Source organism: Crinia signifera, chromosome 2 (assembly GCF_055691185.1).
Source record: "Crinia signifera chromosome 2, ASM5569118v1, whole genome shotgun sequence".
In the NCBI taxonomy this organism is placed as follows: Eukaryota; Metazoa; Chordata; class Amphibia; order Anura; family Myobatrachidae; genus Crinia; species Crinia signifera.
In genome coordinates this window covers 213,194,582-213,213,178 of record NC_139218.1, presented here as the reverse complement: position 1 = coordinate 213,213,178, position 18,597 = coordinate 213,194,582, and the positions used below count along the sequence as shown (strand labels likewise).

Genomic DNA, 18,597 nt, shown 5'->3' with positions numbered 1-18,597 from the left:
CATGTTGAGCTCGTGACCTGTCAACACAAAGTCATGTTGACTGTTTCACCTGTACATTCTATATGTCGGTATTTTGACCTTGTCGGGATTTTAAATGTCAGGATTTTGTCCTTGTCGGGATTTTAAATGTCAGGATTTTGTCCTTGTCGGGATTTTAAATGTCAGGATTTTGTCCTTGTTGGGATTTTAAATGTCAGGATTTTGTCCTTGTTGGGATTTTGTCCTTGTCGGTATTATGACCCATTCAGGATTTTGACCCTGTCGGTATTTTGACCGCATCCCCCGCATGGGAATGTGTACGAGAACACATCCCCTCGCATGCGGCTGAAGGGGAAAGAAAATATTTGATGGTCGCCATTCAAATTATTTTTCACCCCTTCAGAAATAAAAGTCCATGAAACTGACTTATTTCAGACTGAGCTAGCGGAAAAGGGGGGCGAGCGTCGACGTATTCGGGCTGCCTGCGTTCCTAGGAGAATGCCCAGCGTTTTCATGGAAATGCCGATAAAATGACAGACGTTTCCCTGCTCCATCTCCCTGTCCGCCCCTTCTGGAGCCAAGGGCTAGGCGAGTGTGACACTTTTTGGCACCTAAACACATTCTGCTGGGATGGAAGGGTGTTTTACTCCTGATCTTTTACACAAGTGAGGACTTTTTGCAGTAAACTATGTGCAGGTGCGATCAAAAGGTAAACATTTAATTATTGGGACATAAAACAAATATTTCAAAACTTCATAAATCTGATGAATGTATGGAAAAGTCAAAAGACAAAGATGGGTTACCAATTCAATATGTCATACACGGGTAGATCTGTTTCTTGGTATAAGTTTCTGGTTCTCAACCTCGTTCCTCAAGTACCCCCAACAGTGCACATTCTCCAGATCTCCACACAGAATCACAGGTGAAATATTTAGCTCCACCTGTGATCTTTAAAAATGTGTCAGTGAATAATGAGTGCCCCTGTGCACCTGCAGGGGGACCTGGAAAATGTTCACTGTTGTGGGTACTTGACGACCATGGTTGAGAACCATTGATCTAAGTGATCTGCTAGGGGTACAGTTTTTCCAAATTAGACTTATTTGGTGGTTTGGCACTCAAGGGCTGATTTTGAGTGAAGGTGCCCATAGACGGATTGATGAACTCCATACTTTCTGTACTACACTGCATTGTACCCACTTACAAAAAGCATACAATGTGCTACAGCAGCGTGCTTTTTGTAATAGATATGATGCAATCTAGTACTAAAAGCACGGGCTGCACAGACTTTGTGCTGTGTGATGTGATGTGTGCGGGAGCACATACATATTTCTCAGAACTCAGCCACAGAATTGATATTGTTGGCTTTTAATTAACCGATTTAAACTTGCAGGGGGGGAGAGGTGCCCCCTTGGGAGCAGGAGCCCGGCGGCAGATGACTCCATTGCCCCCCAGAGTTCTGCCTCTGCTTCCACGCATGCATGCAGTTCACCAATACATAAAGATTAATCCATCCTTGTACAGACCGTAGATGCATCCTTGCCCTTAATTAGTCTCAGTGACCAGAACAATTGGGATGTGGTCACATGAACGATTTTACAGCCACAATCACAGATGATAAGTGTTTGGGTCTAAAACAGTATTTCTAGAAACAAATACTAATCATTTCAACCAAAACCCCAATGGAATTTTTTTAGATAGTCTTGCTCAGGTCACAGGGGCTGAAAGGTAATACAGGAAAGGAGTACATTCCGGAGTGTTTCTATTTAAGGATATTTATTTTTCACTCATAATAGGAATGCCAGTGTCCATTTCTGCCTTTAGCCTGCCAGGTCTGTGTCAGTGAGTTATGTCTCCATGACCTGCATGTATATACACGTCCTGCACAGGTATGCAAACTGGTACAGTACACTGGCCTTCACTCAGATTGCATGCCTATAATTGCAGGTGCTGGATAAAAATAAAACAAACTCTAGCAAATGCTGAAGACTAAATAAGAAAAAAGCATTGGTGCCCGTACATTGTAATATGGTTTGTGGAGGAGCAAATGTACACGTTTAGCTATTTTACTTCTAATTTTTCCTTATATATTGTTCACCTTTTTTTTTACTCAATTTACACATTTCTATTTATAATTCTTCAGTGTACTGTAGGCCATTAGATAACATAAATTACTTAACATGATGTCATGATGGCTATGGAGCTAATTAAGGTTGGATCGCATAGGCTATCCGACCTGCATTATTCCAGATGATGCGAATGTGCAGATTAGGTCCTGCAATCGCAGCACATAACAAAATGCATCTGCCGGTCAAACAGGCAGAGGCATTTGGAGGAAGGGGCAGTCAGCTTTTCAGAAATAGGGGGTGTGGCCCCTTTTTCTGGGAGTGCCCAGGCCAAGGACAGTGACGCAAGGTGCAGTTACCTTAGCCTCTCAAGCCACCCTGCGACAGGCAGCCTGATGCACCTAAACTGCAATCACATCACAGTTTATTTATGGTGACACTCACCTTTCTTAAGGTTACTAGGCACTGGAGGGTCAAGGCCCAGACAATATCCCCAGAAATCAGGACAGCAATCTGATACTGTCCGATTGCAGAACAGATCACAGTAGCAGATAGTATCCAAATACGGCACGGTACAGGCATCATCTCTGCCTTTGCAACAATCCCCATTCAGCTGGCAATATGATCCACCGGCATCTCTGATCCCAAGGGTGTGAAGCCCAGGGCTTAGCTCTCGTCGGGTGCGAGACCTCATGGCAGCCACTTCTCCAATCGCCACTAAGCATAGCACAACTGAGGCAAGGAGAATGGGCTTCATCCTCAAATAATGCTGTTGAATTGCCTGTAAAGAGAGATTATTCATGAGATGTTGTGCTAGGTTACTGTCTGTAAAGATACAGTCATACGGATTTTCAGCTACACAATTAGGCAAACGACTATACAGTAGGTTACAATTTTAATTATACCCACGTCCAAAATAATTACCTAGTTTTACAGTATTAGCCTTAATACACATACAGATGTAGCTCTTTTCATCTTTCCAGCCCCGCCAGCAGCCGGCTACCGCCAGGGGCGCGCGCGCGCACGAGAAGGTTGCACGCCCTGTGGCAACAAAGCCTGCCAGGGGTCCCCCCGCCGCCTCCCCCGCCATCACCGCCGGTCCCCCCTGCCCCCGCCCCCCCCCCCCCCCGAACTGGCTAGGTTCTCCCTGAAGGCGGAGACTGGCAGGGAGACGCTGCCCAGCCGCCGTAATATTTGGACGCGTGTCCCAGTCCCCATCACCGGCGCACAAAATTGAAAGGAATCTGGCGGGCGCTAGGCAAAGAACAGAGGCGCTACATCTGTACTTAAGCACACAGTGGGGTGGTCACAGGAGTCCTCACACACCTTTACAATGTGTGACTACATAAATTACAATTTGCCTTGTTCAGTTTGAATGTTGCAGATCAGTCATCCTACTCCTGGCAAATGTCCATTATGCCACTGATATCAGATCAATGGTGCTGTTTTGTGCACAAATCATCAGATTCTTGCTGTAGGCGGTGAGCATCTTAGTAGGATGCCCATCAACCGTGGCATTAGCATAAAGTCTATGGGGGTATTCAATTTGTGTAGTTTTTTGCATAGGCAAAAAAAATAAAAATGTATCTGTCCCGACTATTCATTTGTGGCCGTTTTCAACACTATTGAAGGCATTTTACGCCAAAGCCTTTTCACTTTTTTCTTCTTTTTAAGCGAAAATGCAAGGTTATAAAATGCCTTTAAAAAGTTGTGAAAACAACGACAATTTCACCAGGAATGTGGCAAAAACAAACACGTGGATCGGCAGAGGATTTGCCAGCCCAGATGTTTTTCGTCAGTTCCAAATTTTTAGCCTAAGCTAAAATAAAAAAACATCATCCCTGCAATTGAATATGGCAAATCCCCATTTACCTTATAAAATGGATAAAGGTGCAGAAGTTTGTCCCGAAGAAAAAAAATAAAAAATAAATCGGCATTAACTGAGGCCCTTATTCTAGTTGATTCGGACAGATGTGTATTTCGGACAGGAACCAAGTGTTCTTAGCCCCGCCTACCGTACGGATCGCTCACCCAATCCGAATGCGGTAAGACGCTGAGCGTAAGGACCGCGAGTGGATGTTTCATGTGAACACCTCCTCCATCTGTGGGAACCTCCCCTATCCTCCGATGGTCGACGACCATCGAATGATGGACCGAGCGGTCAGGCAGCACCAAGTGCTCCAGAGCACTCGGACATTTTTCTGTATGAAAGCAGGGATATGGGCGGGCAGCTGGCATCCGGCTATGTCAGATGTCCGCCCCCCACACGTGCGTCACGGCCGCATTACCATACGTACGCCCAGCGTTTTCAAGGGAACGCCCATGAAACGCGGGGCGTACGCATATGGTAATGAGCTCAAACAGCCCTTCACACCCCTCTCCACCCCCTGCTCGGATGGTTCCGTATGATTGGTTTCTGCACGGAACTTACTCCGGGTTCGGACGTGCGAGGTGTTCGCTCATGCGTAGATACATCTCTGCAAATGTCAAACATCGGAGCCGTCTGACTCAATTAGAATAAGGGCCTGAATACTCTCCTTTATCGTAGCTGCCACTTCAAATACGTTTACTTCTGATTCACCCCCTGTAATTTTCATGGCAAGTATTTAGCACTTTGCATATGCTTGTTTTTGTTGAATGAGATGTTTTACTCATAATGGGGCAGATGTATTAAGCCTTAACAAGAGATAAGTGTGATAAGGAGAGATAAATGTCTAGCCTAGGCATTCCCAACCACGGTCCTCAAGGCACACCAACAGTGTGCAGTGTGGTTTTAGCGATATCCAGGCTTCAGCACAGATGGTCTAATTAGAATCCCTCAGATACTAATTAAGTCACCTGTGCTCAAGGCTGGATATCTACAAAACCTGCACTGTTGGTGTGCCTTGAGGACCGTGGTTGGGAATGCCTGGTCTAGCCAATCAGCTCCTTACTGACTTTTTCCAAACAAGCCTGTAACATGGCAGTTAGCAGGTGATTGGCTGGAAGTTTATCTCTCCTTATCATCCTTGGATTTATCTCTAGTTAAAGCTTAATACATCTGCCCCAATGTTTCCACCATTTTCAAATGAAACTACAAATTTGCACAACTTGGCACAGGTGCCTTTTCCAGGAGTGATGCCAAGGGCCAAGAAGTGGGTGTGTCCCTTTAAATGTGGAAGTAGGAGAATTTAGGCACCTACAGAACTAGTGGTGAACTATTCCTGCCTCATCTCTGCCCCTACTGTCATCCTTGCCCTGTCGCTACACTTTCCTGTTTTTTCTCCTGGTCATGTCCCTGTCGCCAGCAGTAGGATCTGTTGGGGGGCATAACATTGCATGTTGAGACTTGACAGCAAACATTAATTATTATAACAAATAAAATATACACCTATAAAAACAAAAAACATTAAATAAAAATCATGGTCTGTGCTTCTGGCCCTTTGCTTATTCTGCAATGCTATCATGCTAGTATAAAAGCTTACAAAGAATGCGCCTTAGCCCACTGTACACAAAATGTGTATAGTCACATCTGGGAGGTACAGGTGAGCGCTTAGAATGTTAGGAATGACAGGTAGCTCCAACTAGGCAGTGAACAGCTGCAGGGCAGTGATTCCTCAGTAAAAGGTGGCACGTGCAGGCCACTCAGAGGGTCCCTGCACACAGACAGGTATGTACTATGCACAACATGAAAGGAAGAAAACACATACTGTATTCTCCAATTATCTCAAATCAGCTTGTGTAAAGTACATAATGAGCAATATCAATACTGTAAATACGTCAGTATCTCTTAGTATAGATAGACTGTGCAGTCAAAGCAATTTTGACTAAATCATAGACTATCATTAGTTAGACAAAATAACAGTCAAACTCTCCAGTGTATCTAGTCAAAATCAGCCATTAGCCATTCTTTCACCTAGGGTGGCCAATCCTGGGATCGATATTGGCGGGATTCTGGGATTTGGCTTTAAAATTGCCAGGATTTCAATGCACAGTTTAAAGCCGGGCAGCGTCTGATCACCTACTCAGATGCTGCCAGGCTGTTCCCGACCCTGGCGAGCGGCTCTGCGCAGCGTGACTTGTTTATAGGTCACGCTGCGCACGCTGCACCTCTGCTGCCCGCTCCTGGCAGCACACCCGCACCACTGTCACCGACCGACAGCTCCCGCCATCCCCAGGGCAGCCAAGAGGAATGCCTGGCCCCGGTAAAATGTTGGAACGTGGCCTAAGTGCGGGAGGTGTGGCCACCTCCCTCTCTTAGGCCCCCAAAATGTTTACAGGGGTGAACGAAAACTCTAAAAACTCTAAATTCAGCAGCAGCACACACGGTACTTATGTATTATCTGGGCGCCCGATTTTTTCATTGCATGCCACTACTTAAGGCAGGCGATGCGATGAGATTTTTCATTGTAAAGACCCGATTTTTAATTGTATAGTCAACCATGGCTGATTTCATACCCTCACTATCCAACTACGCATGGAGTTGATTTTATATAGTGTGGCAAGCGCAGCGAGCCACCGAGCCCGAAGTGAGGGGATGCGTAGTTGGATAGTGGGGGTATGAAATCACCCATGGGTGACTATACAATGAAAAATCGCATCGCATGAATTCTATGCCACTATATTGCATGCGATGCGATGAAAAAAATCGGGCGCCCAGATATTACATAAGTACCGCACACACCTAGCATGTGCTGTGCTGACAGCAGGCTATCAGTGAGACGCTCATGCTGAACCTGCTATCAGCACAGCACATGCTGAAGGTGTGTGCTGCTGCTTCTGCCTGGGAGAGATGGAGGGGGAAGGGAGGGGACGGACCAGGGCCCCTGCTGCCCCCCCCCAACAAGCCTGGGCCCTGGTAATTTGCACTGGCTTTCCCTAGAGGTCCTAGTAACTGATTTGGGGATTTAGAACTTTGCTTCCCATGAATCAGATCCCCACTTCAATACTTCATTCTGGGGTTTATTTTTATAAGTTATGAAAAAACGATGTATTTAATGTACAGTAGTTCTATTAATGCACAACTAGTTGATATTTTTTGATTGTCGCGGCTTTAAACTGACATAATCTAATGAAGTTCTAATCGCTCGTCAAAATATTCACAGATTTCAAATTTGACTTTAGCTCCAATCAGATGCTAACATTTTTGCCTTGGCCCCATTAAAGAACACAATCTAGAGATGGCATCAGCCATTGTAGCCTATAGTCTACTTTCCCTAAGATTTACTGAAAGAACTCCCTGGCAATGAGGTTCCAATCTGAGCCCTGTATTTATGAATTAATTTCACATGAATACATAGGGCGGTATTTAAACCGGTATTCTAAATGTCGGAACATCACGACAGCCGAATCCCGGGCCGTTTTTGCCCAGCTCGACAGACTCTCAACAGGCAAAAGGGGGCGAAATGGCAAAAACGACTGTGGATTGTCGAGAAACTGCTGTGAATTCAATAATTTACAGCCATTTACGACATAACAGATCCGACTTGTTTTAAAGTTGGATCTGTTTTGTTGAAATCTACCTTTAATGCTGCCGGAACCGGCAGCAATGAATAGGAGGCGGACGCTATTTCCCCTGTCGGAAATAGCACCCGACATTGAATACCCCCTTAGTTTCTTATTGCTGCAATTAGTAATTTTAATTATGGGGTCTAAATCTCAATAATAAATGTCTCTTAACAGTTTTTACAATCAGAAATTGAAGCTAAAACAATAAGTACTCATTACGCTGTTGACCAGACCCTACTGTGGGACTGTGTTTTTAAGCTGCCACATCATTATCTCTTGTTTATTTATGAATAACAGATGGATCGGACACAATATCTGGTGTTAGTATTGTGCTAATTCATGTGTAGCATCTTTAGAAAAGGTTAGACAATCAGAATAACTGCCATAATATTTGATATACTGCTTTTTGTCGCCCCTGAATATCTAGTCTAAACAAATTCATTGCCACATCAAGAAGATGTAGAAGAATTTAGAATATCCAACAAGAACATTCCAAAGTGTGCCTCCTGGTCACGCAAAAAGTCTCACACAAAACTATCCCCTCTGCTAGCACTGAAAGGATAAAATTCAGTAACATCACTGGCTGGCAGTGGCATAGTTATATTGTGTGCAACGTGCACACTGCACCCATTTTTTCTTGCACCTCAGGAGTCTTGCGAAGAAGGCAGCAGTGCAGCCGGAATAGCTGAAAAACAAAATGGCCGCAGTGCCATTTTTTTCAGAGGTCTGCGCATGCACAGTAGAGTTTGATCCCTCTAGCGACTCTACTCTAGACTCTACTGTGCGACCAGGAGAGAGGAGGAAGCCCGAACAGAGAAGGCTGCACACAGGCCACCCCCTCTCTCAAAACGCCCCTGCTGACTGGAGAATGCTGAACATTGTAGTTCATTAACAGGTACGACAAGTTGCCTTAAGCTGTCAAGCAGTTCCCTTCAGCAACTTGTGACTGTTAATGAACTATGACCTAAAATGACTTCATAAAATCATGTTTACAACTAGGTTAAATTTTACCAGTGTGTTGCCTAAAGCAGCAGACAGAGCACCAGTGGATGTGAATGCCACTCACTGAAACATTATTTTTAGTGAGCACTAGATTATCTTATATTTATATGACGCCACAAGGGTTCCGCAGCATCAAATGTAAATGAGCAAAATCAAGAAAATGACTTACAGTACAAGGTAGTTTAGGACAAGTACATGGCAAATCGAGATTGTTGGGGACAGGATACCGAATTAGTTTGCACTATATAGTTATTGCGGAACTGTCTATTTGGCTTTTCGATTTCAGCTTAACGGGAGCACGCATCGGCATTGAATCGGTACGAAAGCTTAAAGACCATGTTCGATCATTCGATGTCTATGCGATACCCATTCGATTTTGACTATATAGTCAAATTCGAAGGCTAAATTGTACAGTGTGTACACACCATTAGTCGAATAGCAAAGTAATCTCACCTTGTGTACACACTATAACCCTGCTTGGGTGAGCTTACATTTTATAGGGGGGGGGAAATGGTACTTGTTTCCTAGCAGGGCGCCCAGTACGCTATTTGCGTACAGGGCTATTCTCCATACCAAAATCGCATCGCATTTTTTTTGTAATTTATTCACTGCTCCAGGGGATCACATCGCATCTCCTGCAAAATCGCATGTGATCGCATGCGATTTTATAAGGTGAGATGCCATGCCTTTAGCTATACACTTGTATGACATACAATGAGGTTTTAGTCACCCCCCTCCCACCACTATCCACTCCCCACAAGCCCATACCCCCACTATCCACGTCGGTGTGGAGCAGATTTTATATAGTGTGGCGAGCGAAGCAAGCCACAAGCGTTGCTGAGCGCAGCGAGCCCAATGAGGGGACGCGTATTATTTTACATGTATTCCGTGGCCCCTCGTTGGGCTCATGGCGCGCAACACTCTTTGGGCTCGGTGGCTCGCTGCGCTCACCACACTATATAAATTCAACTCCACACCGACATGGATAGTGGGGGTATGAAAAGGTCAGGAAGACGCATTCCGCCGCCGCTCGCCACGCTTCAGGGTGGCATGGATAGTGGGGGGGTCAGTAAAACCTCATTGTATGTCATACAAGTGTATAGCTAATGGCATGGCATCGCACCCTATAAAATCCAATGCGATTTTGCGGGAGGTGCGATGCGATGCCCTGGGGCCAACAGAGCAGTGAATAAATTACATTAAAAAATTACATCGCATGGCATGGCATGGCACTAAAACGCCCCATGCGATGCGATAACATTTCACTATGGTAGCATACGTAGGAAAACTGGGCGCCCTGCTAGGAAAAAAGTACCAAAAAAATAAATGAGACCAATTGCAACATGACTGGAACTCCTAGAATTTACATATTTAATTGTGTTCACCCATCATGCTGCTCACTGAAACAGCTTAAGATCAAGCTGCAGTACTATAGGACCACTGATGTTTACCACACAAGCAAGAAAAAGCTTCAGTGCCACCAGTGGCCAACATACCACACATTGGGAAATAGTTCTGAGATATGTTACAGCAGGTACAAACATTTACTGATTCTATCTCTGCCAGGAAACTGATTGCAGTAAAAAAAAAAAAAAGGTATGTAAGAAATGTTTTATTATGACATGAGTGGGTGTCTTAAATAAGCAACCATTCCTATTGAAAGAAAGTAATGTAGAACACATATATGTTATGTGGGAATATGAAGATTCCCCTGAGGCAATACTTTAGGATTAACAATGCAAACATACAAACATGCATGTCTGATAATGTGATATTTTATAGACTTGTAAAAGCAGTCAGTACATATCATTGGTACTGGGAGTTTCATACAGCCTTTGTCACCTGGTGACTGAATGACTAGACTGCAAGAATATTCTAGTACTGCTGAATCGGAAACAGCAACACAGGAGCACGCCTTGTCCCATGATCCAGTTATACATTAACACTATGGACAATCGTAAAGGTTACATTCTTCGCATTCTCATTTTCAAATATGTTCAATTAAATTAAGAGATCCATAACTGCATTAGTGAGTTTGTGTATCCAAAAACAAACTCTCAGCCATTTGTGCTTTGGGGCAACAAAGACAAAATGACATATTATAGAATGTTACATTAGCCGTAAGGAAAGGGTTAATTACGGAGATAAGCTGTAGGCACAAGCTTACTTCAGAAAGTGATGGTGCTCCGCCTTACCTTCACAAACAAATACTTATTGGGTTTAAGAAATAAATCTTTTATACAATCAGTTGACACGGGCTTCTTTATACCACTTTCACATCGCAGACCCGTTTTAAAAACCGGTATTTTAAACCGGTAATTAAAACGGGTCAGAGCCTTAATAGTGGCCAGATTACCGTTTTAAATGCAGGTTTCAGTCACATTGCAGTTGAAACGTTTCATTCTGAACACGTTTCAAGGCAGAGTGTGACCATTGCCTGTCATTATGTGACCTACGGATACCTGTGCTGGGCAGGGCCGGTGCTAAGCACCGGAGCGCCCTGGGCGGGGGGGGCTCCCCGGCGCTCACCTGCTCCATGGGCAGTATCTCCACGGGTGGCGGGGGGATGTGCGATGTGGCGGCGGCGGCAGCACGGGGGGGGAGGAGAGTGTACACTCACCTCCTTTTGCTGCCGGTGGCCGTGCTGCTGCTGCCGCTGAGTATCTTCACGGGGGGCGGGGGGAGGATGTGCGATTCGGCAGCAGCGCGGAGGGGAGGAAGAGTGTCACAGTCTCCGGCTTGTGCTGCTGGATCTGCGGGGAGCTCCGGGGCGCAGGGCTCTGGCCAGACTCGCTGTGCTGGACGGCCGGGGGGGTGAGCCTGGCTGCGGGCAGGGCTCTCCGGCTCTCCCTGGACCCCACCTGGATGGAGGACTGGGTTGCTCAGGCACAGGCTGAGCTTAGAGCGCAGGCTGGCCGGGCACAGGTAGAGCTGGGAGCGGAGGCTGGCCGGGCACAGGCTGCGGTTGTCCCCTTGCTGCTGCTGGGAGAAGGAGTGTGTCCTCTCACCTCCGGCTGCTGTTGCTGCCAAGTCTCGACGGGCACAGGCAATGCGGCTAACGAGGACGACACTGGATAGATTAGCTGCGCAGGGAAGCTGGAGAACTACTATGTGCAGCCGATCTGCTCCCCCTCCAGGAGTCAGTTCATCACTGGGAAGTAAGTGCCGAGTGAGTGTTATCACACAGGATATCAGTGCTTGTGCTTGTGTTGTTTGCCTGAAATACCGTTTCAGACAAACTGTACACATTCACATTGCAGAAAAAACGGCAAGGAACCGTGTAGGACTCTGCTTTTTACACGGTTCGAAATGCCAGTTAACTTAAAACGGTAAATCGGCTGTGGTGCATTCACAGTGCAGCCTTAAACGTTTTAAAAAGGGAAAAAAACGGCAATATACCGTTTTAAAAGTGCGATGTGAAAGGGGTATTAGAGTTTAGACTAAATACTTGTATTCAAAACAAAATTAATGGGCAGCTGTTATCAGCTGTGGCTTTGCTTGAATTATGGGCAGGATTCATGATTGTAAAGCTGGCCATACATCTACAGATCGATTGTCAGATCGGGCTGGTTGGAACAAAATCCTGGTAATGGATGAGGGCAAATGACAGTTGACCATTTGCTTTGAAATGCTGGAAAACTGCCAAAAACTGTCACTCATCCATAACCAGGTTTTTGTTCCAACCAGCCAGATCTGACAATCGATCTGTAGATGTATGGCCACCTTAAGGAATCGCAATTCCGTGTCATTAAAATGCAAATGCAGCAGGAGGCGTCTGTAGGAGATAGACACCTCCTGCTTGCATTAACAAGGATCTGAGTGCAGTATCCGAGGAACCTCAGGTCGCCATTAAAACCATAATTTTAAGCACTGGCCACTGACCAACTTACTCAGGTTGGCCGCCAGATCTGAAAACCTGTACCCGCCGTTTTGAAGAACGGTACTGCCCCCCAATGCAGCAGCATGTCAATCATGCTGCGACGGACAGGAGACTGCAAGCAATATTGCAAGAACTTCTTTGCACATGTGTAGAACAGGTCTTGCTCCTGCATATTTGTATGCATCAGTGATGCGTACAAATTGCTGATGCAGCTGCGTGATTCGGCACTAGGCTAATCTTGAGACATCAATGCATGCCTAACCTTGATCACATATTTGCAGTAAACCTGAAAGCACTTACTAGTAAAAAAAAAATTATATGGATAACATTTTGTTATGAAAAAAAATATCTTGAACCATTTTTTATTCAAATATACTGCTATCCTAAGATGGCAATAGTGAACAGACTGAAACCGTAATTACACAGCCGCAATCCGAGTTAAATAGGCTTGCCTCTTGCTGTAGATCATGATTAACATGCTGCAGCTACTGTAATTGGGGCGTAAACAGGAAACATGGTTTTACCTGTTTTCTGGGCCTGACAAAGCCAGTCCCTGCATCCTAGGATGCAGCTGCACTGGCCTTAGCTGGACATCCTCAGTAACCTTTGTGACTAGGGTGGCCAATCCTGAAATTGGGAGAGAGTGCAGCCACTGAGTCCTGCTGCACAACCAAGTCAATCCAGGGATTTTTTTTCATTCCTGAATCCTCGGATTGGAAAAAAAAAAATGGACCGGATTGGACCCCCTACTTGTCATCGAAGGTATTGTCAGTGGGCAAATTTTAAGATAGTGTTCCCACTAGGCTGTTTTAGCGGGGCGCTGCGCCCTGCCCGATTTTTAAAGGGCAAAATGCACCCTACCCCTCTTGCAGCGCCCCGCTAAAACAGCCTCACGGGGAAGCCCAGCGTCGCTTCCCCTGCAGCATAGTGGCTTCGGAGGGGCATGGGCCCCCCCCCTTTCATGACACTGGCTGCCCGGGCACGCCCCTTTCATGACACCGGTGGTCCGGGACCGCCCCCAGCGCCCTGCTCGGTCTCCATCCTAGAGTGAACACTATAAGACACTGTGTGCAAAGATGCAATGTCTTGGGGCCCATTTACGATTGAATATTTGCAGCTAATTCCCCAAAAACACATGTTGTTGGGGAATGTTACCTTCAGAATGTATGTAGGAGGGACCGCAGCAAGAATATCCGATACCTGCTGCAATACCTCCTGCCCTGCTCACAGCCACTTCCCCCATAGAAACCTATGATGGAGGAGTTGGCAATATCCAGAATGCAGTAGCTCATTGTATCCTACGGGTAACTCATGGTCAGGCTGTACAGACAAACAACACACACACACACAGCAGGGAATGGGCTCTTTTTGGAAGGAAGATAAATCCACATTGCAATGCGATCCTTGGCAGTAGATTCCGTCCAGATCACATCGTACATGCAATCCAATAGTAAATGAGACCCTATATCAGTAGGGGATACAGTCATTGGGTCTACAGCAAGTTGGTCAACACCGTTAGGTCGACATGGGTGTAGATCAACATTGGTCAAGGTCAACACAAGCATTAGGTCGGCATGGTCTAGGTCGAAAGTCAAAAGGTCAGCATGGGATTTTGAGCCGACAGGAGGTATTTTATGCCCTACCATCCACTAGGTGGGAGAATAAAATAGTGTGCCCGAAGCACTGCGAGCGAAGCGGTGCTTTGGAAACTGTGTCCATGTCGACTGTGTTGACATTCGGGTAAAAAACCTGTGAAAAACCCCATGTCGACCTTTTGACTGTCGACCTAGACTCTGTCGACCTATTGCTTGTGTCGACCTAGTGACCTGTCAACCTAAACCCATGTCGACCTAACGCTTGTCAACAAACTTGCTGTAGACCAAACGATCCCAACCCGTCAGTAGGGCGAAGCTGTGACATTTACATGAAAAGGGACAGAAAGGGATTTCTGTTATGTTTGTGACCTAACCCTGAGGCGTCCATGAAGCGTACCAGATCATAAGGGGGAATTGCCTACATATTATAGCAATATAACGAATATCATGGTCCAGACTATAGACAATGTTTTGAATTCTTATTTCTTATCGACAGTTAAAGAAAGAATGAGATTGTTGTTGAAAACAGAAACTGATTCAGAATTACAAGTCCTTGCACTGCATACCAAGAACTTCAGGGTCATCTAAACAACCTCTAATCATTATTATAATAATAACAGACTTTCCAACATAACTCCTTCCACTCACTACCAATTGTTTTGCTCCCAACCTTTCCAATTAATCTTCTACTGTAAATACCTTTGCTGAATTAATAAAAGTGTATAAAATTACTATTTTCAGCAATTAATTTATTCATCACTGGTAAGTACAAGTCAAGAAGAGAAACGTTTTCTACTAGATAGAATGGGTCACAGTATCAAGTAGGGTGGCCAATCACAGGATCGGCGGGATCTGCCCCCAAATTGGATTTCATGCATGCTCAGTCTAATGCCAGGCAGCGTCTGAGCACCCGCTCTGACACTGCCCTTCTATCCTGACCCTGGCGTACGGCTCTCGTGACCACGATGTGCAGTAGAGCTCGCTGTGCAGGTGCCCGCTTTCAGCGGCAACCCCTTCAAGATGCACGTGTAAGTAAATCTGTGTGGCAAGGCTTCTTTTGAAGATGCGTTTTTTTTTTTAGGATCCTGGGATTGAGCATTTTTTTAATCCCGGGATTGTAAAAGAATGCCTCGGGATTGGCATCCCTAATCTTAAATCATCTTTTATCCAAAAAGGTAAGGCCCCCATTCGCTAGCGCAATGTATAGCATGAGATACCTCTCCAACTTACCCGGCAGCTCTGGAAGCTCGGGATCGGATGAAAAGTGGCCAAATAGGTGCGTACACACGTACAGATTTTCTGTCTGATCTATCTGGTGGGAACAAAAACCTGGAAATGTATGGGAGCAACTGACAATCAAAAAATTGTTCCCAAACGCTTGAAAACAGACAGTGATCAGTCAGACAAAATTATTTAATCGTTCTGATATAACAAATTTATCAAAGCATATATTTTTTTGGGTTTTCCTGCATTTGGTTGGAAATTTTTGATTGTCATATGCTCCCATACATTTCCAGGATTTTGTTACAGAAAATCTGTACGTGTGTACGCACCTTTACATTAGTGGATGAGGGACTTTATACATTCCAAACTTCCAGCAGGTAAAAAGGATATAATACATTCATACCTCCCAACAGTCCCGATTACCACGGGAATGTCCCGGTTTTTGGGGACATTCTCTCTGCCAGCAGTGTCCCGCTGCGAGGGGGGGGCTGTTGGGAGTCCCCCCTGTCGGCTGCTGAGCAGCAGGGAATAAATGCTGTGCGCACGCACAGCATCTATTCCCGCAGCCAGGGGGCTGGGGGCATGGCTAGAGGCTCACAGAGCCTCTGGGTCATGCCCCCATAGCGGCAAAATGGGGGCGTGGCCTCACTGGAGAGCCACGAGTATAGGCCATGCCCCTTTGATTAGGCCACGCCTCCTAAATTTTTGGCGCGCCTGCGGTGTGCATCCCTCTGTCCCTCCTTCCACTCTGCTCAAGTTGGGAGGTATGTACATTGACATTTGTTTGTAAATAACTTATGTTAGTATAATAGCAGACTTTACTAATATGATTGCTCAATGTACATTAAGGACACTTTGCATCATATATTGGAATGCCATCACAGATAGAAAACAATGACTGTCCTCTGCATTCAGTATTTACATACCCACCAAAAAGTATTTTCTCAGTGAGAAAATAATGTACTTTTGCTTTTCACACTTGTTTAACTACTGAACACAACTACACTGCACATAGGCCCTTATTCTGATTGAGTCGGATGGCTGCGTGTACGGACGATGTTTGTTATTTGCGCATGTGCGAACGCCTCGCACGTCCGAACACAGAGTGAGATCCGTGCTGAAAATGATCGGTCGGAACCATCCGAGCAGAGGGTGGAGAGGGGCGTGAAGGGATATTTGGGCTCATTACAATATGCTTACTCCCCCCCCCCCCCCCACATTTCATGGGCGTTCCCATGAAAACGCTGGGCGTACGTATGGTAATCCGGCCGCGAAGCTTGTGTGGGGGGCGGACATCTGACATAGCCGGATGTCAGCTGCCCGCCCATATCCCTGCTTTCATACGGAAAAATGTCCTAGTGGTCTGGAGCACTCGGTGCTGCGTGACCGCTCGGTCCATCATTCGATGGTCGGCGACCATCGGAGAATGGGGGAGGTTCCCACAGATGGGGGAGGTGTTCGCATGAAACATCCACTCGTGGTCCATTCACTCGGCGTCTTACCGCAGTCGGGCGGTTTGAGCAACCTGTACAGTAGGTGGGGCTAAGATCACTCAGTGCCTGTCCGAAATACGCATCTGCCCGATTCAACTAGAATAAGGGCCATAGTGCACTAATTGCATTTAAAAGCATCTTGTAGTAGCACAGGTAACAAGATTGTAAAAGAGTTCAATCAGTGCTTTAGAAAAACAAAAATATTATCTCACAGCAAAATAAGGTAACACTGCATTATTAAAATAGCAATACAAACTATAATGTATACATGTAGGAGATTCCGACCTGTTCTATGTATTAGGACAAGGTGTAGTTTACAGTAAAGTGGGTGGAAATCGCCCTGATACTAACAAGGGCTGATATAAAAATATAAAGGTTTAATTGCCAAGAAAGGGTCTAATAAATCCCTTTCTGCTATTGTTGCTTATTTACAGAACCCCATTAGTATTGCAGGTTTGGGCCAGAGACACCCCATTAGACACGTTCTGTAAGTAGCCTCGTACAGGGTGGGATGATCAGAGGTAGATCACCTGCAGCAGGCACTGTGCTCCTGCTGTGACAGAGGCTGCCTAACAAGTGGCAGTCCCGCAGCTCTCACCCCCTGTAGCTACAGCTAGTGGATTCCTAACAGTACACTAGCCATACAGGGCAGCTGCTGCAGAGACTGCAATAACACAAATAGCAAAAGCCCTTCTCTTACCTGTCTGTCAGAGGCGGGTACAGCCCGGTATACGCAGCGCTCCTGCTGTGTGTGCGCACTCACTGGCAGCTGGGACACTCCTTATGTACAGAGCGAGCGAGCGAGGCGGCAGCGTGGGCTCAGGCGGTAACTCCCACTGTCCTGTCCGGTGTCCTGCTGCGTGTGAGCTGTGCCCACCTCCCTGACTCATCGCCCTGCCGCCCGCTGCTGCTCTCGTGCTTGTGCACGAATATCTGTAAGGTGAAGATGGTGCAATAACGACACAGCCGACATGCACTTGTCCGATGCTGATATACGTCAGCCATGTTTGGTGAACGTTCATACGTGTAAACTTTTTGTGTGTTGAGCTGTGTGAAGCAAAGTTTTGTTCTTGTGAGATTGAAACCCCCCTCGCCCCCCATAGCCTCATGCCTTGTTGTGTGCCTGTCCAGCCCCATACATAGGGATGCCTGGCGGTCAGACTAAAGATGCTGGCATCCTGAAGGAGGAAATGGTGACAGGGGTGAGGTGAGTGGGATCCGGTCGTTAGGTTGACAGTAATAAGGTTGACAGCCAATAGTTTGACCACTATTAGTCGACAGGCAAAGTGTTGAGATGAGTATTTCATGATTTTTATTTTTAAACTGACATGTTCTCAGGGGTGAATTAAAGGGTCAGGCCGCCCCTAGGCACAATTTTTGAGCGCTCCCCTCATTTTTGACACCCCCCCCCCCCCCCCCCAGGGACGGATTTAGGGATGAGGGCACCTCTAGGCACAACATTGATTACTTATGAGCCCTCATTTGATAATAGCCAATATAATGGATTTATAAAAAAAGCCACTAACTGTGACATGTTCTTTTGAATTATGAATACATATTTACTAAGTAGGACAGTTTACAGGGGCAGTATCTGCATGTCCTGTCCATTTACACTCTATTTAAGATGGAATATAGTACAGTGGATATTTTGCAGTTATTGGTACATATTGGGCTGACAGTACTATCGCAGGCATCCAAGTGCCGCCCCCAAACATGTGCCACCCCTAGGCACGTGCCTAATGGGAAATTCGGTTCTGCATGTTCTTGCTTTACCATCCCAGTGGGCATAGAGGGATAATGTAATAGTGGCCGAAGCCTGGCAATTGCAGTGAGCCATGTAAAAGGTGTCGGTACACTTATGCTGGCCACACATC

General features: G+C 45.9%; 1 protein-coding gene across 1 annotated transcript in view; it reads right to left on the bottom strand.

The window, feature by feature from the left end:
• Window positions 1–17,683, bottom strand: part of TINAGL1 (tubulointerstitial nephritis antigen like 1) — a 55,433-nt gene extending 37,750 nt beyond the window's left edge. Inside the window, exons 1-2 of the mRNA XM_083173683.1 lie at window positions 17,424–17,683; window positions 2,487–2,823 (exon numbers count right to left, since the gene is read on the bottom strand). Coding sequence (XP_083029809.1) covers window positions 2,487–2,799 — 313 coding nt within the window. The 5' untranslated portion in view covers window positions 2,800–2,823; window positions 17,424–17,683. The remainder of the gene's footprint in view (window positions 1–2,486; window positions 2,824–17,423) is intronic.
• Between the last annotated feature and the right edge of the window lie 914 nt (window positions 17,684–18,597).